This window comes from Crinia signifera, chromosome 6 (assembly GCF_055691185.1).
Source record: "Crinia signifera chromosome 6, ASM5569118v1, whole genome shotgun sequence".
Taxonomy (NCBI): Eukaryota; Metazoa; Chordata; class Amphibia; order Anura; family Myobatrachidae; genus Crinia; species Crinia signifera.
The window spans coordinates 222,813,588-222,834,954 of record NC_139222.1 but is presented as its reverse complement, the minus strand read 5'-3'; the positions used below and the strand labels follow the sequence as shown (position 1 = coordinate 222,834,954).

Here is a 21,367-nt window from a genome sequence, read left to right as displayed (position 1 = left end):
TCCTTCTTCTCCATCCTCACATTCTGCTCTCAGCCCCGGCTATGTATATGTGTGTGTATGTATGTGTGTTGTGAGCATGTATTTATGTCTGGCTTACAGGAAGTTGGGGGTATGCCGGCAGGCCCCGTGACACGTACACAAGGTGATTACCTGCTATTGCTTTTGTCTATGGGGCCTATTCATTTTATCGGAAAGGGCCCATTACATATGCGGAAATAACAGTGTCCAAATGTTTTAAGTATCTTATAACATGCTCATTCACTATTAGTGATGGCTGGATACTCATCAAGCTCTGAAAATGTAGTTTTATTGTAAGAAACAATGCCATCTTCAGATGGCGTCTGTTTCGGAGGCCTTCTTATTTCTATTGGAAGATGTGTTCTGGGGTGAGAAGAGGGATCCCTTCCGCCCTCTGTGCACAAGTGTGGACTCGGCTCACACATACTGTATGCGCTTAAATGACATAACTTAAGGGAGCCTGATGGGGCTTATTAATGAGTAAGCCCTCAGAATGAATCCAGTTTCATAAGGGGGGGGATACTTTAAATAATCCAGCCTTCATTCAATATGTAATCACTACTCCACACTTGTGTGCTTCTAATTAATAGTATAGAACATTTGTGTATAATTGTGGTATATTTTAAGATTTACACCAAATCCTATTTGTTTCCAGGTCTTTTCAATCAGCCCCAAAGAAAACATCAAATATGGTGCGGTTTAGCTCACAGGATCACATACAGGAGAGTAAGAATCAAGTTGTGCGAGAGTTAGAAAAAAAGCTCTCATTTCGAGATGATGCTCCCTCACAGATCCAGTGGCAGCAGGTATGCAATGACATTTACCTGATTGGTTATTAGGAATGGATTTCTGATGGACAGTTATGTACATTATGGACATATTTCTTCAAATGTAAACTTGATTATTTTGCGTACATGCTTCCATAACTTTGGATTTCTACGGCTGTATTATGAGTAACACCTATGCCATTATAGATTGTAAGCTTGCAGCAGGGCCCTCCTACCTCCATGTCTGTCTGTTGTTACCCAGTTTGTTTTATCACTGTTTACTATTGTAAAGCGCAACGGAATCTGCTGCGCTATATAAGAAACTGCAAATAAATAAATAAATAAATAAATTAGGCTGAATAGGCTGCAGCCAGGACTGGGAACTGGGAAGGGGGGCATGCATCTGGGTAGCCTTCAATAGCTGTACTTTAACCTCCTTAAATATCATTAGATCAGTAGATGCCAAGATAAACTATGTCAGTTGTTTGAAATTCATTATATGTGCACTATGAATGATGATTTCCTCAGCATGCACATATGCATTACAGGCTGTACTAAAGTCCTGTGTGTAGCTTTAACTCAAGTTAACTCTATACAGGTTGAGAATTCCTCATCCGCATATCCAAAAACTGAAATATTAGTTTCCGGAATGTCTCGGTGTTTTTGTTTTTGCTTTCACTCTCCCCCCCTCCCCCGTACTATTTTTCTTAGTCACCAGATCCCTCCCATGGTGTCCATCTTCAGAGGCATTCCCAGTCCCAATGATGCATTATGTCACTTGTGGAACAGGATCAGGGAAGCCTCTCAGGAGGGACACGATGGATGCCGTGGGGACTGCCTAGGGACCAAATCCGAAGGTATACCTTATCCAAAATGCTGCTGGTCCTGAGAATTTCAGATAAGGGATACTCATCCTGTACTGTACATCCGGCACAAACCATTCTTATCTCGATCACTTGCATCAGGCTCTAAGGGGTTAATGTAATAAGATGGGAGTTCTGTTGCAGATGAGATGCCCATAGCAACCAATCAGATTCTACTTCTTATTTATAAAGCGCCTTCTAGAAGATAATAGATAGACTCTGGCTGGTTGCTATGAGCAACATCCCATATTCAATAGAATTCCCATCATAGTAAATGTACCCAAAAGTGAGCTAAAAAGCATATCTTAGAGATGGATAGACATTAACTAGTTAGATGTTTATCCATCAACCCCTCATGGTCAACATGCAATAGGGCGATATGGTCAAAAGGTGCTAAATCGGATAGAGCCCTTCCAGGGATCTGCCAGGGGTAGCTCAAGGGAAAACCGGTCTGACTTGTGCCTCAGACAAGTCGGACCTGCGTATGAGGACCTTTAGGGGTACTATCAAGGGCGTAACCACCATAGGTGCAGGGGGTGCAGCTGCTATGGGGCCCAGAGCTGAGGGGGCCCATCTTTACTGTCTAAGTAATATGTTTTGCATACATTTATCACCATCAGTTGCTAAATAGGAGGCTCTTACAAACTTTTGCGATAGGGCCTACAAATATAAAGTTACGCCCCTGGGTACTATTGACTTAAATCTTTTTGTCCTAATGTACTGAACTTATAAAAGCTCAAGTGTATGTATCATTTACACTCAACTGAGAATCATTTAGCAAGTTCCGTTACGGTGCCATATTTAAGTAACACAATTATCAATTATCATCCAATCAGGCAATAGGGATAAATATATATACCATACAGTATATATAAATATATATATATTTTATTTTTTTATTTGTGTTTAGAGCTGCATTTAATTTGAATGATCTATTTGCAGTTAAGATTTAGAATATAACATAAAACAATTGATTATATGGCCTTCATTTCTATATTTGTAGGAATATAAGATATCCAGTTTTGAGCAGAGACTGATGAACGAGATAGAGTTCCGCTTGGAGCGCACTCCGGTGGACGAATCAGATGATGAAGTGCAGCATGATGAGATTCCTACAGGAAAGTGCATTGCACCAATATTTGACAGGAGACTTAAACATTTCCGTGTTGTAGAAGGAACGTCAGTTACATTTACATGTAAAGTTGTGGGGATCCCCATACCTAAGGTATGTAACCTGTCTGTGTTGTATGAGCAGGGCTGCCATCAGAAATTGGGGGGGGGGGGGCAAGAACAGACAACTTAGGCAGGGCCCCACTGCCTGGAATGGATCAGTGCTACCAGCTGATTGCTTCTGTAGCATCCGGTGTCAGAAGTTTGGGGTCAGAAGCGTACCAATCGGCTGCTGCCTGGCTGCCACCCGGTACTCCAGCTGCAATCAGCTAGCGGCAAAGATCAACAACGCTGCCACCCTGGCCCCCTCTCTGCTTGGGCCCAGGACTTCAAGCCCCGCTGTACCCCCCTTATGGCGGGCCTGTGTGTGAATAATGGGCTACACCTACATATTAGAGTCTGACACTTTGAACTAATTCAACCTTTTTATTACCTGGAAATCAGTGATATCTCTGAGGTACTTCGGAACCAATATCAGGGCATCACTGAGGTAATTTACAGTGAATTCAGTTTGGCTTCTCATGAATATTGGTCCAGCAGAGGAAATAGTTGCCTCTGCGTTATATAGGCAACAGGGACTTGTTACCGATGGTTATGTGTACTGCATATGTTTATTACTATAATTACTCTGCATTATAGCGTGCATTTTTATTAAACCAATGTGAAAAAAAGGAAATCTAACAAAGGGCAATAACTTAACAAAGCAGAATCTGTGTCTGATTTCTCCCTTATACTTGTGTAAGAAATAACATCATATTAGATTTAGATGTTATCCAGTGACGGCTGAGTTGAGAATACATTTTATATACAGTAGTATATTACATTGCTACTGACTGAGGGCCTGATTTATTGGTAGACCCAAATGGTGTCGATGCTGCTTTTCAGTAGCAGCGGAAGTATATAAGTGCAGCAGGTGATGGCTTGAGGTAATCACCACTGGCTTCTCAGATCTGCTACATGCATCCGAAGCTGCTGCATCTGATCACCATCGGCAAATGCCCACCACAGCTAAGCTGCAGAGGCCAAGAATTACGCAACTGAAGATGCAGCCGCTGGCCTTGGCACGCCTCAAGAATGGCGCCAACATTTCCATAAACTCCTCCCCTCCCTGCCTCCAAACGGTCAGAGGCTGTTAATGACACCATGTCTGCAGGCGCACTGCGTCCGATAATTCCGGACCAGATCTGCACATGCGCAGCTGTAAAAATATTGGTTGATTGCGAATGAATTAGCGTCCACCCCTGAATCTACTCCTACGCGATGAACAACGACTTTAAACTGATCATTGCCGCTCTATGTTAACTTTTCCAGGTCTATTGGTTTAAAGATGGTAAGCAGATTTCAAAGAAAAATGAACATTGCAAAATGAAGAGAGAAGCAGATGGAACGTGCGCTTTACATATAGAAGCCGCCACTAATGATGATGATGGAAACTATACAATTATGGCTGCAAATCCTCAGGTAACAATGCAGGAAGCTGCGCGGTTTTGTGTGTTCCCTGATACACAATCTTCATGTTTTGCTACATCTAAATAGAATATTTCAAAAGTGATAAATTCGTTCTATGGGAGTAATTCAGACCTGATGGCTGTGTGTGTGTGATGTGCAGTTTTTCATGTCTGCAAATACAGTTGACAATGGTGAGACAAAAGTGATGTCTATCAAGCTGCACATGCTGACCAGTTATGGCAATGGAGTCAGAGGCCGGGGGAGGATTTCCAAACAAATGGAGAGTTGCATGGACTCTATTCCTTGATAAGAGTGTAAGCACAATTTAGAGATCTACGGTGGCAGTGCCAGGTGTATGGGAGGGGTTTGGACAGGCATGTGAGGAGGACATTGTCAGCAAAAAGGGATATTTTGCCAATTTCAATTCTTGACATTAAGAACAAAGATGAAGGGACTGGATCCAATCTTGCCAGAGGTAGAATTACAAGGGTGAATAAGGTGAGGGAGGGAAGCCATGTTGTCAATATGTGACATTGCTGATGAGCAGTCCCATATTCCAAGGGAAATGGTGCAGAAAGGTTTATATATAATTCCCTAAATACTTTATTTATAATATGGATTGTCTTATATATACAGTAACACTTTGTAGGAAAACAAAATTATTTATTATAATTTCAAGTCACTTGCTGTAAAACTGTAAAAATGTATTTCTGAAACCAACATTAACATCAAAACGAATCACCATTCAGTACGAGAGAAAGTCATACAGTATATACCAGTGGTTCTCAATCCACTTGCCGTGGCACCCTGGGCTGCCTCAGGGCACTTGTTGGGGTGTCCCAGGTTGGTGGTCTAGGACAGTGGCTCTCAACCTTTTTACTCTCCCCTACCGCTTGATTAGGCTTTTCATTAGGAGAACCCCATCCAATCAATTTGATACATCCACAGTACTGACGAGTGGAGTGGAAGTGAGTGGTATCTTTATGCTTGTCCTTATATTAGGAGTAGCGGAGTAGTGTGCAGTCAGGAATCGGGTCCCTCTGTGTCTGGCTGCTGGCTGTGTACTGTCTCTGGGGTTCCCACTAATGCCTGTAGGATTAATGCCACTGCTTGCTTTACCTATGTCAGCAGGGGGGGGCAGATGAATGCTGATGTCTGAGGGCAGTGCAGGTAGCTCCCAGTGGATTGATGGTTGGACAAAAGCACAACGAGATGCTGCAGGCGAAACCAGAAGTGACGCAACGTGGTTCATTATGGCTACGGGAGACTTCTTCGGCCATTGGGAGGTTTCTTCCTCTTATTCCGCTATTACCAATAGTATTTTCAAGTACCCCCAACCGATCTGCAGCGTACCCCCAGGGGTACCGTCAGGGCCGGCTCTACCATTAAGCAGCTGCCTGGGGCATCAGGTTCTGACGGGGGTGTCACCAAGTCTGCCTATCACAAAACTAGGGATGTCCATGAGGAAGACATCCTCGTTGTACTGAATACAGGTGGCGGCTCTGAGATTTATTTCTCAGAGCCGCCACCTGTAGGGCAATCATTTCCAAGGTATGGTTTTGCCTTCTAAAAGACTGCACTCTTAAAAAAAACCTCCAGATTCATCCATTCAGACCTAATCACATCAAGGCCACGAATTTGCAGCAACCAGCATTCAGTTAAGTTTCCTCCCCGCTAGAGTGAAATCCTGCCTTGTGGGAATGGAGGTGTAGGGCTACACATGTATTCGCAGCAGAGCTACTATGTCCGAAACCCATCGTAACAGGCTCACCATCAAATGATGTCTACACTGGGCACCATTCAACACAGGCTCAGAGTAGCCAGACTTGCTCGGCAGGCTGATGAAAAGCAGGCACATCTGACCGGGAGCCAGCATTTTACTAAGCACGCCCATGAATCAGCCAATGTACACGCCCACTGCATGTCAATCACTTTGCGTACAGCCAGCGATCAGAAAAAGTTGCAGGAATTCGCTGACGGGCGTCATGCATGCACGTGTGAACCATATGCATGGACAGTCTATCGATAATCGGCCAGCATGCAAATTCGCGCCCGTGTGATTAGGTCTGAATTACACCCTAAGAACAGAACCTGTTATGACTATGGAAATGATCCCAAGTTTAGAAGAGGATCAAAGAATGTTTACTGTAGGACACATAGCCGTTAACACGCCGGTTTATTTATAAATCTCAGTCAGTGAGTTACAATGCGTTGAGGACACACAAATATGGCAACATTCGAGAAGCAACGTCCGTATAACCTGACTACACAGAAATGTTTACCATTCATGCCCAATTAGTTTAGTCCACCATCTTCTACACAGATTAATACAATCATTTTGAGATCAGTTTGTTTAACAAAAAACAAAATGGAAATCATACTAAATAAAGTTGGTGTTTCTATTTGCTTGTTTGCATAGAATAGATTTTAGAGAAATAACCAAACCAAATATTTCCTACAGCAAATTCATATGTATTATCACATATGGCCACAAGGTGGTGATGTTGGTACTACAAAGTGACACAGTATCCTGATAAATGGACATATTTTAGTTTAGAAGTATTTGGTCTATTCCTCCTATAATTGTGTAACCTTAGAGATGCCAGTGTGCTTTTCCAAATCTTGTCTGTGACCTTTCAGCTACTACTGTACTTTGATACACTCTTTAGCCACCATACTGTGACATAAGTGTATATTTACTAAACAAATCTGTTTTTTCTCTGCAGATGTGATCACTAAATGTATAGCGGCACTAATATTAAGTGCAGCACATGTTGGCTTTTAAATATGCTCCATGGTCTTTAAACAATATATTCTCTAGTAAAGATGGAAGAAATTAGTAGACCAATAAATAAGCGTTGCTGTAATCTTTTCAATATAAAACAGAGCTCAAATCAGAAATATTAATAATTTAGTGGTGATAAATGAGGTAAACTATAACACAAAAGCATACTCATCTTGTAGATGCCATTCCCCAACTCTACCGGAGTTCTTGAGCAGGGTTTCCAACAACCGTCCTCAGGGCATATTAACAGTCCAGGTTCTACGGATAGTTATAATGTACTTGAGCACATGTGACTTAATCTTATCTCCCAACTGTCCCCATTTTCACAGGACAGTTTATTCGGGACTGCCCCGCATCCTACCCAGAGCTGGCAGTTTCCCGGTGTGGGTGTGTGTGGGATGGGGGGGGGGGGTGTTCAGTTGGGACTCCCTCTGCTTGCAGCTGCTTTGCTCAGCCAGAGCTGCAGGTACTAATCTATTCAGTGACACAGAGAGGCAGGTGGCATGGCCAGCAGCTCACAGCAATGGCCATGCCCCCTGAGCGTGATGAGAAATGGGGGCGTGGCATCCCGCTAGGCCATGGCCCTTCCTAGAGAGGCCTTGCCCCCTTTTGGACGTGTCCCAACCTAAATATTTAAAATGTTGGGAAGTATGACTTAACTAATACAGAAGGTTTAAGCAAGAGCAAAAGAGTTGTCTCTGTGGTGCACCTAAGAATTTACACAGTAAGACGTAGCTTTTAATTATCATCTATTTAAAATCGGTAGCGAAATAAAAGACATATAATGCATACAACAATCTTGACACGGACATTTATTAAGAAGGATATTACTACCCTCACAATGTGGGGCCCCAAAACCCAAATGGATGTTAATACATTCAATTGTCACTTTAATAGTGTATGTGTGGTGCCTTTGTCTGTTCTGATACTTTTCACAAATAATAGTGCTTGAGGTAGCGCATTAAACACTAAGCTATGCCCCTTGGAACTGTGAAGCAATATTGGGTATAATTCCAATATCTCAGCTGATGGTGAAAGGCAAATATCTGAGGTTATAAACGTTCCCGGCAAGTAAACTGTTTAGATATATCTGGTATGCCGAGAACACTCCAAAGTTACAGCTGCCGCTACTTTATCCCGTCCCGCTGATTCAGCGTGAATACGGGGGAGACAACGTTGCCGGGTTGTAGCGTCACTCGCTGCGCCCGGAGGGATTGCTGCAAGCGGCTACTTGTGATGCCACAGGTACACCTAATAGCTGGAGCTAGTGAGTCACGGTGCTAGTACGTAGCACGCCGTGTCTCTTCCTGGCCGGACTCTCAATATGCGAGACCGCCGGAGCGCACCTCTAATAATTTTAAGCAAAACAGATCAAAAATGCATATATATTAGGAAAAGGGGAATGGTCGGCGTACGCTTCGCTAATGAGCTTCTTCAGGGCCATTGAATGTCCGTGTCAAGATTGTTTTATGTATTATATGTCTTTTATTTCGCTACCGATTTTAAATAGATGATAATTAAAAGTTACATCTTACTGTGTAAATTCTAAGGTGCACCACATAGAGACAACTCTTTTGCTCTTGCTTAAACCTTCTGTTCAAATATATGCCCAGTGGTAGCACACCCCTAAAAAAATATACTCCCCATTACATTATAGACACACAGGGGTCCATCAGCTATTTCATATTAATCACTATCATGTGCGATTAACCCTCCTTTCTTGTCTTATGACTTAACTAGTACCTGAAATTTTTTGCTTAAGTTTCGCTATCGCTGAAAATGGGTCCTGTACACAGTAGACAAGTTTTTAAAAGATATTGCTCAGAGGGGCCCTTCCGAGTGATATCTTTTAAAAGAAAACATCTAGTGTGTATGCTCAATGTCATTAACTACCCCCCCCCCCCCCCATTGTCTCTGTGCATGCAGCTCAATCTGACTATACCGTCAGCAGCTGCATGTACCACGGTCGACCCAATGATGTCAATGGCTCCTGATCGTTCATGTGCTATCTCGTTTTACCAGCAGTGCCACCGATATAGTTAACTATGTAACTAGTCGGGTAGTGTGTACATTGAGTAAGTGTGCTTCGAGTACTAAGGTTGGGAAACACTGTGCTAGTGGCTGTAATGTCGTACACCTCTCTATGCTTATTGCTACAGAAACTACAGATAAATACTGTACATGGGGTATTTTTTAACTGTCTTCGGTAAGTGCAGGATAGTACAACAGAACCCCACACTCGGTAAGAATGTGATCAGTGTGTGTGATTTATTGGCAGTGTTACAGTTGTATTTCTCTGGTCTCTTTCAGGGAAGAATCAGCTGCTCCGGACATTTACTTTTGCAAACAGCACCGCTGCGCCCCCGTTCTATTCCTACCGTGCTCTCTCATAGGTACTCTCATTGTTTAGCATCAATAAACCTGTTTTCTGATGATTGTGTCTGTGAAGGCAAGGGGCACAAATACATTGAAAACTGCAAAAATATTTGCGTTATCACAAGGAGTTGCCAATGAAGTAAACTGGGCTGGTTGCAATATCTATGGAGTCGTGCACTACCTGCTCTCATGTATAACTATAATAGAGGCCACAGAAGTGTTCCGTGACCATATAGGAGCACCAGGTCCAGATCACTTTCTTATGTCACAGAAGGCAGAGGTAGTAACTTTATCACCAACATTTTTAACATTTTAGTATTTTAGATTAGACTGAGTTATAATATTGCCACTGGATTGAATTATATTGTTGTATGCCCAAGTGTTTGGCTTATTATGTGTTTGTTTTTGTCTTATACACAGCTGTGTGAAAGGATTGATTGACAGTTATACACAGCTGTGTGAAAGGATTGACTGACAGTTATACACAGCTGTGTGAAAGGATTGACTGACAGTTATACACAGCTATGTGAAAGGATTGACTGACAGTTATACACAGCTGTGTGAAAGGATTGACTGACAGTTATACACAGCTGTGTGAAAGGATTGACTGTCAGTTATACACAGCTGTGTGAAAGGATTGACTGACAGTTATACACAGCTGTGTGAAAGGATTGAGTGACAGGTGGTTGCATGGGGGAAGGTAACATTAAATACCAACGTTCGAAATGGCGTTGGATTGTGCGTGAATCACGCACAATCCAACGTCATTTCGAATGTCGGTATTCAATGTTACAATAGTCAGAATACACATGGATTGTCCACATTGAATAGATGTGTGCAGATATTTCCAACTGTAGGATATATCGGCACACATTGAATATACCTTTGTCTGTGTCGACCTATTGCATGTCGTCCTTTAAATTGTCGACCTATTAACTGTCTACCTAGAGAACTGTAGACGATTGAATCACACCCTTATAATTAAAATTCAGTGAAGCATTTGTTACCCTCTGATATTTATGAAGCATGTTCTAACCTGGAAGCTGTGAAATATATTATTACTAAAAATCGGATATGGCATATGCCCCTGGAGATGAAGGAACCTATTCTCCGCCCCTGCTATGTCCCACCTCACACGGACCCCTCCCCACTCCATCCCAGCTATATGCAGAGTGAGTCTCCATTCTCCAGATCCATTCCATTGCTCATTGCAGCGGACCCCAGGCAGGCTGCCACTGAGCATGCATGCGATAGAAGGGATAGGCAATAGTGGTTTATTATATTGATTTTTGATAACTAGTAATGCCAAAGATATCTTGATTTTAATATAAGCCTTTAGTTAGATCATTCACGTGTAATATTGACTATATTTACACCATCATTTTTTTTTTTCATATTGGAAAGCAGTAAAGTAACTTTTCAATTGTTTTTTTTTCCTATTTGAATCATGCTCCCTTCAGCTCCAGGCCACTGGAAGATGCACTGGTAACTTTATAATCTAATCACCTGTCCATCACCTATCCACCAGATTGTAGAACACCAGAAATTCCTGGTTCAAAACTAAGCCATAATCATCAAAACATCATCACAATTAGGAAAGAATTAAGACCTGCTATGTTTTTTTTCTGGGCGTTATGATTATGAAAGAGTATAGGAAACACAATAGTAGATGATGATTTATAGTCATGCTACGGGCCTACTACCAATGCTTTAACTCTTGGGGTTCATGTAGAGTTGGACATACTTCTGTCTTTTTGAATAAGAAATATACAAAAAAAAGTATGTACAGTATACATGTCTGTCTACACTTTGCCCTATATTACACTTAACACATTTTTTGTTTGGAGAAGCAGAAAGGTGGACTATGGTCAGGCTGAATACAATAAGGGAGGGTATTCTTAAGCTAGCTTCCCAAGGCCATCATCTAGTCACAAAACTGACACTTCTCTTTGAACTACTACGGGAAAGAAAATTCCCATTGGGTTATTTTATAAACTGAAATAAAAAAAATAAAAAAACTTGATTTGCCTGTAATTTATTACACTTTTTTTATATGGATCATGCAATTTTGCATTTATTAATAACTGTCAAGGTTACTGCCGGCTCACTTCTTTCTCGTTTCCGTTTGGACTACTGCAGGAAAGAAGATTCCAATTGGATTGGCGTTAAACGGCAGATGTGGGGGTGTTTGTATTTTATTATTATTTATATGAAGAAATGCGACTTGCATTTATTTATAACTCTTTCATGACATTACTCTCTCTTGTGTATTCATTCACTTCATTACATTCCTTTATTGGGTACACATAGGGAGATGTGACGTTCACATTTTCTGCTAACACTACATTATGTCTACACTACTGTGCAGTAAATGTACTGTATGTACACTTATACCATAGACTTGGCTCATCTACTAGTGATGTACAACTTGCGCCTCTTCCCAAACTTTTGACTGCATATTTTTTGTTTCTTGCATCTATTCCTAGGTATGTTCAGGCACAAATATATACAACTATACATGAACCCCACTATTGAGCACATTAGTCTAATATATGAAGTGTATCAAATTCAAGATGCAATACACAATCTTCTTTGGCTGTACTTTGTGCATCAATTGGCAGAGTGAACCTAATGTCCCAGGCCTACTGCATCATCTCTGATCTAGTGGAGATGGACCTTGTCCTACAATGATATTGACATATCTGGCCCCTTCCACGCATAAACACATTGGCCCAACGTAGAAAGTATCAAACACAAAAGTGCCACACATTATAAATTTAGGAGAACAGCAGAATGATTTAATGGAAAGGATGGTTATAATGTGGTAGTAGGTAGGAACTGTTGGGAGGGAGGGCTGTTGATGATGATTTTCCCATGGCCATCGCAGCGCTGAGTAAGTATTGACTGAATCGGCCCATATGTGGTGACATTTACATGTCTGAGCGCTGTTCACAAATTAGGCACACAAGTTTGTGTTGCACACTCATTGGACCTTATTATGGTTCACTTGCAAAAGGCAAATTCCTTCTCAAATGGACAAAACTATGTGCAGTGCAAGTGGGGCAGATGTAATTCGTGCAGAGAGAATTCGATTTGGGTTTTAATACAAAGTGAGATCTATATTGAAACAAAATAACTAACCAAAATCTAATTCTCTCTGCACATGTTACATCTGTCCGCCTGCAGTGCACATGGTTTTGTCCATTTGAGAAGGAATTTGCCTTTGCAAGTAAACCAGAATACGGGCCATTGCCCAAGAGGGAGGTCCCATTCTGTATTAAATCCTGGCTAATCAAAGCTCAGCGTGATCGTCCAGTGCACTTTGCTGCCTTATACATAGCTTATGCCATAGCCCTCTGGGGCATGTGTGGTCATAATGATTTCTCATTTACTCCTGACATTTATCTTCTTACAGCATGAATCATACAGTATGCATGTACTCTATAAAATAGTTTTCTTTTTTAACTATTCCTCTGATACTAAATTTATCCATCTGTAATTGTCAGAGCGAGGCCACGAGTGGCGGAAGTAGAGAGTGAAGTACAGGAAAGATTCTACCGGCCGTACTTTCTTCAAGCGCCTGGAGATATGGTGGCACATGAAGGGCGTCTTTGCAGACTAGACTGTAAGGTATGATAGCGGGTGAAATAGTACTCAATTAAAGAAGTCCAGACTTTATTCGTTTATTGAAACCATAGACATTCACCAATCGGCACAGAAGATCATTTTATAACAGAAAATCCCTTCAAAAGTATTTTTTGGTATTTAGTTTATCTGCTGTAAAAGGTATAAGGTTATATACTGTACTTACACAGGATTAGTGAGAGTAGAGGTCACTGACTGGCTTAATGCACCTTGCATCCAGAAGAAAATGTGGCGTCTCTCATATTGTAATAGTTATCTGTGCATTAGTCCTGTGATAGTGACATCTTTATATGATTTAGGATGGATTATAAGGCTACAAGAGGTCTTGATGTATGTTAGAAAAGGGTGGACCACCAAGACCTTCCGATTCTGAAAAACAATAATTTTAATATATAAGAATATGCATTTTATTGGAGTGAGTCTGTGAACATATAAGTGAAGTGTAACAGCAAATAGGTTCTGTTGAAGAGGAACAAAGGGAAGGAGTGCCATGAATGCACTTCTTGGGAAAGAAGAGGATTCATTTTGGAAATGGGAAAGGGGCTGTATGTGAAGGGTGAAGCTGAGGGCTCAATGAAGGATGCCACTGAGGCAATTTGCATGGGCAATGGGGGAAAGAACAAAGTTGTCCACAGCGATGAAGATGTTGGATGCAGTAGTGAGGAAATCAAGTGGGTAGGGACGTAACTCCCAGAGGCAATGGAGGCTCCAGCCACTGGGCTCCAAGCCCTGAAGGGGCAACTGCATGTAAAGCAGCACCTGTGTGATTCACAGCAAGATCCAAGTGTGAGCACTACTCTTGGAATGAAGCTCTGTGGTACACTTATAGTTGATTGGCTCTATACCAGGAGCCCTGCTAACATCTACAAAAGTGGACAAGTTGGCTCCTGTCTGGTACCACTGAACCTGCGCTGCAGCAAGCAATGCTTCTGTACTCTCAGATGATGAGCCCAGGTGAATGCTGACACACCATATTTGGGGTTGGGTGCACCAAACTCAAACTTAGATAAAATTATGCCCCTGCAAGTGGTCATGCCAAGTTTGAGGAAGGATAAGGTCGACCAGGTGGAGATGGCAGAGATACAATAGGGAATATAAAATATAAAATAAAAGGGTTTCTTATATTATTTAGCAGAAACAAAGCTGATATTATTATAGTGATTACAATATGTAGGTTGGGTTAATCATGTTACATTTAATGCTTAGCGTGACATTTGAAAAAACACAATGTATATTGCATGTTGGGAAGTATTAAATGTCATGTTTTTGACAGGTGAGTGGTCTGCCAACGCCAGACATCATGTGGCTTCTCAATGGAAAACCTGTTATTCCAGACCTCACCCACAAAATGCTGATCAGGGAGAATGCAATTCACTCGCTTCTCATTGACCCCCTCTCTCAAGCTGACGCTGGGACCTATACTTGCATTGCTATGAATAAGACTGGGCAAAATTCATTCAGCCTGGAGCTCAGTGTTATGGGTAGGTAAAGGATGTCATGTAATGTAGATAGTGGTTTGTACATACTCTCAGAAGTGATGCCATTATACCTTTCCTGGGGACTTTGTTGATGTCATCATTCAGATTTGTACAGCAGAGAGGGATTTCTGGGATCCGGAAATAAGTCATCTACTGTACATTAATGGTTTTCATAGAAGCACATGCTGATGCTATTAAAAATAAGCAAAATTTAGAGAAAGATCCAACTCACAATAAGGAAAGTAAATATAGAGAAAGTTAAAAGTGTACATGAAGAGGAAACCAAAACGCACACCTTTCATAAATACAGTAACATTAAATAAGTACAGTATAATCTGTAATAAAGCAAACATTAGGGAGGTTATGGCCCTTATTCTGATCGGTGCGGCCCGATCAGAATATGCGGCCGCAACCGTGCAGGCGAATCCCCGCCTTCCATACGGATCGCCACCTGCCGTCCGTATGCGGATATGTGGCGATCCGCATGAAATTGGACGGGGATACGCCTCCTCCATGGTGGGAGCAGCCCCTGCATTCGATGGTCGCCGAACATCGAATGCAGGGCCGCACGCTCCACCAGGTCCCGCAACACAAGACCACACGGACACTTGTCCGTGTGAAATCATGTATAGAGGCGGGCAGCTGACATCCGGCGATGTCAGATGCCCGCCCCGTACACACGCGTCACGGCCTCATTACCATGCATACGCCCCGCGTTTGCATGGGAACGCCCATGAAACGGGGGGCGTATGCATAGGGTAATGAGGCTAAGTAGCCCCTCACGCCCCTCTACGCCCCCTGTGCGGCGTATAAAGAATCCGTGCGGCGAAATCGCCTGCACATGCGCAGAGTGACCTCTGCACATGCGCAGACGATCAACATCGGCGGTCCGTCCGCATGCGGGAATTTCCGCACCGATCAGAATAAGGGCCATAGTTTGATTTTCAAAAATAAAAGAGGTGATATACTGTCATACTCGCTAACAGAGGTGATATACTGTCATACTCGCTAACAAAGGTGATACACTGTCATACTCGCTAACAGAGGTGATACACTGTCATGCTTGCCAACAGAGGGGATACACTGTCATGCTTGCTAACAAAGGTGATACACTGCCATGCTTGCCAACAGAGGTGATACGCTGTCATACTTGCCAACAGAGGTGATATACTGTCATACTCGCTAACAGAGGTGATACACTGTCATACTCGCTAACAGAGGTGATACACTGTCATGCTTGCCAACAGAGGTGATATACTGTCATACTCGCTAACAGAGGTGATACACTGTCATACTCGCTAACAGAGGTGATACATTGTCATACTCGCTAACAGAGGTGATACGCTGTCATACTTGCCAACAGAGGTGATATACTGTCATACTCGCTAACAGAGGTGATACACTGTCATACTCGCTAACAGAGGTGATACACTGTCATACTCGCTAACAGAGGTGATACACTGTCATGCTTGCCAACAGAGGTGATACACTGTCATGCTTGCCAACAGAGGTGATACACTGTCATGCTTGCCAACAGAGGTGATACATTGTCATACTCGCTAACAGAGGTGATACACTGTCATACTCGCTAACAAAGGTGATACACTGTCATGCTTGCCAACAGAGGGGATACACTGTCATACTTGCTAAAAGAGGTGATACACTGTCATACTTGCCAACAGAGGGGATACACTGTCATACTCGCTAGCAGAGGTGATATACTGTCATGCTTGCTAAAAGAGGGGATACACTGTCATACTCGCTAACAGAGGTGATACACTGTCATACTCGCTAGCAGAGGTGATATACTGTCATGCTTGCTAAAAGAGGGGATACACTGTCATACTTCCCAACATTAGTGGCAGTGGAGGAGGGACACTTGGGGGATGAGAAGCTAGCTGCCCGATGCATCAATATTGGGCAGCATCGCTTCGGGTCCTTGGGCTACCACCAATCTGAGATGGTGGTAGCCCATTGTAGCCTATGGGCTACAGACTGCACTGCCACTGGGGCAGCTGGGTTGGCAGGGGGTCAGCGCTAACAAAGCATGCGCAGACCCCCCAGCACCCATCTGAGAGCATTGCAGGACCGGCTCCTATCGGAGCCCTGTCCCTGCATGTGGGGGGAATGTTACATCCCCGCAACAGAATTTATTGACAAAATGGATTTATATTTGCTCATACACTTTAGGTATGAAAAAGGCTGAATTTATTAGCTCTATTTTTTTTTTTTAAATAAAGTAATAAACAAAGAAGACTCTTTTTTTTTGGAGCATTTTGCCGGGTGCAGCAGGACCCCATTCACATCAAGTGCAAATTACCAGGTTAATGCTTTTCAACCCAGTAATTTGCTGAAAAACCCAGGTTTTTCGGTGGTGTGAAAGGGTCGACACGGTTCTTAAATCCCAGCACTCCGACCCTGATCAAGAGCAGGGTCGGAGTGTCCCAGGATTTTAGACCTGTGTTGACCGTTTCACACCATCAAAACACCCAGGTTCTTTAGCAAATTACTGGGTTGAAAAGCTTCAACCCGGTAATTTGCTTCTTGGTGTGAAAGGGGTATTACTTACACTTGGCAGTCAAGTAAACAGATGTAGAATTCTGAAGCTTTATCTGAGCAAACTCCAAATTCACAAGGATGCAACACATATTCTGAAACACACTACACAACTTGGGTACATATGTATTTTCTTTGTGATTTCAGAAAAGGAAGTGAAGAAACCACCCATATTTTTGGAGAAACTGCAGAACTCTGGAGTGCCTGAGGGCCACCCAGTCAGGTTGGAGAGTCGAGTTGTCGGGATGCCTCCCCCAGTGTTCTACTGGAAAAAAGACAATGAAACCATTCCAGCCCACAAACAAAGGATAAGGTGTTGTACTAATTGTGTTGCTAGTGATAAAGTGCTGCACGTACTGCAATGTTCTGCTAACTACTGTATGCTAATTGCTATACGTTCTTCTGATCTTTTCTTGTACTTATTGTATTGATGATTGAGGTGCAGTACTAACAGAGATGCAGTACTAATTAGGGATGTGCACCGGCCACTTTTCAGGTTTTGGGTTCTGATTACCTTGAGGTTTTGGGTTCTAATGGGTTTTGGCAAAACACCTCCTAAGTGTTTTGTGTTTGGATTTTTTGGGTTTTGGGTTCTGATTTTTTTGTTAAAAACTGCTAAAATCGCAGAATTTTTTTTTTTTTTTTGCTCCTACGCTATATTAACCTCAATAACATTCATTTCCACTCATTTCCAGTCTATTCTGAACACCTCACAATATTGTTTTTAGGGCAAATGGTTGAACCGAGGTAGCTGGAGGGGATGCGGTCGGGATCCCGGCGTCCAGAATCCCGACGCTGGAATCCCGGCGTTCAGAATCCCGACGCCGGAATCCCGGTGTTCAGAATCCCGACGCCGGAATCCCGGTGTTCAGAATCCCGACACTTTCTCCCTCCGTGGGTGTCCACGACACCCCTGGAGGGAGAATAAATTAGCGTGCCGAGCGTAGCGAGGCACCAGGCCCGCTGCGTGGCGAGCGCAGCGAGCCCGAAAGGGGGGGGGCGATCCACGCCCCCCCCTTGTCGGGATTCCGGCGGTCGGGATTCTGGCGTCGGGATTTTGAACGCCGGGATCCCGACCGCCGGGATTTCATACTGAATCCAGCTGGATAACTATGCTAAGCCACACAAGTGTGCGGCACAAACACGTGGCTCATGTAAGAGTGGCTCTGCAGCGGCAGACAGGATGGTTTAAAAAAATAGGCCCCAAAAAGACCCCTATCTGGCTTGATCGTGCACTGTTTACCATGTGCAGCCAAGGAGCGGTGGGCATTTTGTGCAGCACAGAGTTTGTCTGCAATTGTGTAACTGTTTTGATCACTTTAACATCCAACAGGTAGATACGGCAGTATTAGGCAGTGAGCCCCAAAACAGACGGTAGATATGGCAGTATTAGGCAGTGAGCGCCAGACCAGACAGGTAGATACGGCAGTATTAGGCAGTGAGCCCCAGACCAGACGGTAGATATGCCAGTATTAGGCAGTGAGCCCCAAAACAAATGGTAGATACGGCAGTATTAGGCAGTGAGCCCCAAAACAGACGGTAGATACGGCAGTATTAGGCAGTGAGCCCCAGACCAGACAGGTAGATACGGCAGTATTAGGCAGTGAGCCCCAGACCAGGCAGGTAGATACGGCAGTATTAGGCAGTGAGCGCCAGACCAGACAGGTAGATACGGCAGTATTAGGCAGTGAGCCCCAGACCAGACGGTAGATATGGCAGTACTAGGCACCAGACAGGTAGATAAGACAGTACTAGGCACAAGACAGGTAGATACGTCAGCAATACTAGTATTGTGCACCAGCAGAATTTATAATAATTAATTTTATTATTAGGTACTGCTCGGCAGTGGCACTTAGTGGCACACGTCAGTGCACCAGCAGCATGGAATTATTTTTTACAGTCCCACACAGCACAAGTATTATTTTTTAATTCAATTAGATATAGCAGCCTAGTATGTACTAGGTAGGTACACTAGGTAGGCAGTAGCACTGCCAGTGGCAACAGTGGACTGAGTAACTAAATAATACTGGCAGATTCAGTGCAGGCAGCACCAGTGGACTATATATAATATAATTAATTATTCATATAATATATATTACAGCACAGCACCAGAGGTAGGCCCCAGCACAGAGGAGACAGTAGTACTACAAGTACACAGTTAGACTACACAGCAGCACTGAGAGACAGCCCCAGCGAATAAAAAATATTGCGTTCAAGCTCAAGTTTAAGCCCCAGCAGCAGCACCAACACACCCTCTCCCAACCCACTACTAGACTGGAGTGAAGATGGCGGGCGCAGCAGCCGCTATTTAAAGCCTCGCGAAATCCGGCGCCGGAAGATGACGTTCTGACCACGCAGACAGACCCGAGTCAGGCGGGAATCTCCGAGCGCTGCTCGGAACCGGGCTCGGAATTAAGACATCCGTGGGGGCTCGGATCTCTGGAATCCGAGTCTGCACATCTCTAGTACTAATATAGATGATCCTCTTAGGATTTTTGACTACGACTCTGGAACTCTAAGGTCCCCATACATTAGGCCAACTTGTACAAAGGACAGGTCAGACCTAATTAACCCTGAGCTACCCCGGCAGCTGCCCGAGAGAGGTCACTCCGATTTTGCACTTGATGTGACATTTTTTTATATGGGATAAAGCGCATGTGATTTATCCTATGTAATTCCTGGGGAGCTGCGGGTGGCAGGAGGTCCAGGCTGTGGGTGGAGCGTCGCGCGGGGTGGGCAGTCCGCAGTGTCTGGGAAACGCTGAGCGGACACTGTGGACAGCGGCGGCAGAACGTGAACATTTTTTTTTTAATTAGGCCTGCTGCTGATTGGTTGAGAGAGCTCTCACTCTCAGCCAATCAGCAGCGAGACAGCGAGACCGCTGACTGGCTGAGAGAGAGAGAGCGCACTCTCAGCCAATCAGCGGCAGGCCTATCTTTTGATATTTTTTTTCATGTTCTGCCGCTGTCCGCAGTGTTTGCTCAGCACTTCCCGGATACTGTGGACTTGCCCGCCCCATGCGACTGCATCCACAGCCCGAACCACATGCTGCCCTCCCCCACCTTCACATACTGTAGGTGTGTGCTAGCGGTGTTTCACCGCTGGCACACACCTCCAGATCCCAACAAATTGTGGGTGCTAAAAGTACCCGCAGTGTGCCTCTGATGGTCAGATCCAACTGATTGAACCTGCTGCAGGTTCAATCTGAAGGGTCTGACCCAATGCGCACGGGACCGTGCATCGGATCGGATGGGGTGCCAAACACATCCGGTTTGGGCCGATTTCTCTGCCATATCAGTCTCAATCAAGGGAAATTGGCCCAAATTGGATAAGTGTATGGGGCCTTTAAAAACCCTGCTGCTGTGAGTCACTTAACACTTCAAATGTAAGACTAGTGTAATGAAAGGTGCTTTGGCACAAGATTGTATGAGGAGTGTGCTAGTGAGGCTGGACACAGCGGTAGCACTCAATCATATGCACAGTATGAGGTGAGAGATAATCTGCCCATTCTCTACCTGACACCACAGAGCTCCTGGACCTGAAGCAGCTTGCAGGCAGAACAGTTAGCAGGTAGAGGGCTGTGCACAGACAGGCACACATAGATAAACACCAAGCAAAACCATTTTTTATTCATAAATGTTTAAAGTAAATGTCATTCTGCAAAATATGGTTGGGGGTCTTGTGTAATCCATGTGCTTCTGGTGCTAACATAACTAGGGTTACATTTACACCAAGGTGTTTTCAGTATAAATTACCTGGTTTGCAAAATGTCAGAATTGGTACAAGTTTGTATTTTGCGGTCTCTTTGTTATGTTTTTCCTAATAGTTTGTGTTGTCTTTATGTGCTCCTTGCAGTATGCATCAGGATACCACTGGCTATGTGTGTCTCCTCATCCAGCCGGCCAGGAAAGAAGACGCCGGGTGGTACACATTGTCAGCAAAAAACGAGGCCGGAATTGTGTCCTGTACTGCCAGGCTGGACATATATGGTAGGTTTCTATACAGAGCTAATAGCTGTACAATCTACAAGGTGTAACATACATACATGTCTCTGTATTCTCCCACCCTATTACATTTACCTCTTTGTGCCTATTGCAGAGGTAGACACAATGGTGATGTTGGATGCAAGCGGCCTATATTTTCAGTCTGTGTATTTGTCTGATTTGTGCTGCACATGCGTCACTAAGGGCCTTATTTTGGTTCATTCTTTCTGACAAAATCCTTCTTAGATGGGCAAAACCATGTGCACTGCAGGTGGGG

At 43.6% G+C, this 21,367-nt stretch overlaps 1 protein-coding gene and 1 long non-coding RNA gene across 11 annotated transcripts in view; one reads left to right on the top strand and one right to left on the bottom strand.

Moving 5' to 3' along the window:
- The window catches only part of LOC146009017 (uncharacterized), a 33,196-nt gene that overhangs the window by 3,574 nt on the left and 8,255 nt on the right, over positions 1 to 21,367 (bottom strand). The window contains exons 3-4 of one of the 2 annotated variants that reach the window (XR_014444602.1): positions 14,623 to 14,742; positions 13,240 to 13,442 (exon numbers count right to left, since the gene is read on the bottom strand). This is a non-coding gene — a long non-coding RNA (uncharacterized LOC146009017). Of the gene's footprint in view, positions 1 to 12,905; positions 13,443 to 14,622; positions 14,743 to 21,367 lie in introns of those variants that run through there. The other variant, XR_014444601.1, reaches the window with a different exon arrangement.
- MYPN (myopalladin) overlaps positions 1 to 21,367 on the top strand; it is a 264,901-nt gene that overhangs the window by 238,613 nt on the left and 4,921 nt on the right. For 7 of the 9 annotated variants that reach the window (XM_083148976.1, XM_083148977.1, XM_083148973.1 and 4 more), the window contains 9 exons: positions 674 to 824; positions 2,652 to 2,873; positions 4,130 to 4,279; positions 9,363 to 9,445; positions 11,568 to 11,612; positions 12,935 to 13,058; positions 14,347 to 14,554; positions 17,255 to 17,420; positions 20,963 to 21,096. In XM_083148976.1, the coding sequence (XP_083005102.1) occupies positions 674 to 824; positions 2,652 to 2,873; positions 4,130 to 4,279; positions 9,363 to 9,445; positions 11,568 to 11,612; positions 12,935 to 13,058; positions 14,347 to 14,554; positions 17,255 to 17,420; positions 20,963 to 21,096 (1,283 nt within the window). The remainder of the gene's footprint in view (positions 1 to 673; positions 825 to 2,651; positions 2,874 to 4,129; positions 4,280 to 9,362; positions 9,446 to 11,567; positions 11,613 to 12,934; positions 13,059 to 14,346; positions 14,555 to 17,254; positions 17,421 to 20,962; positions 21,097 to 21,367) is intronic. The other 2 variants (XM_083148980.1, XM_083148982.1) reach the window with 1 other exon arrangement.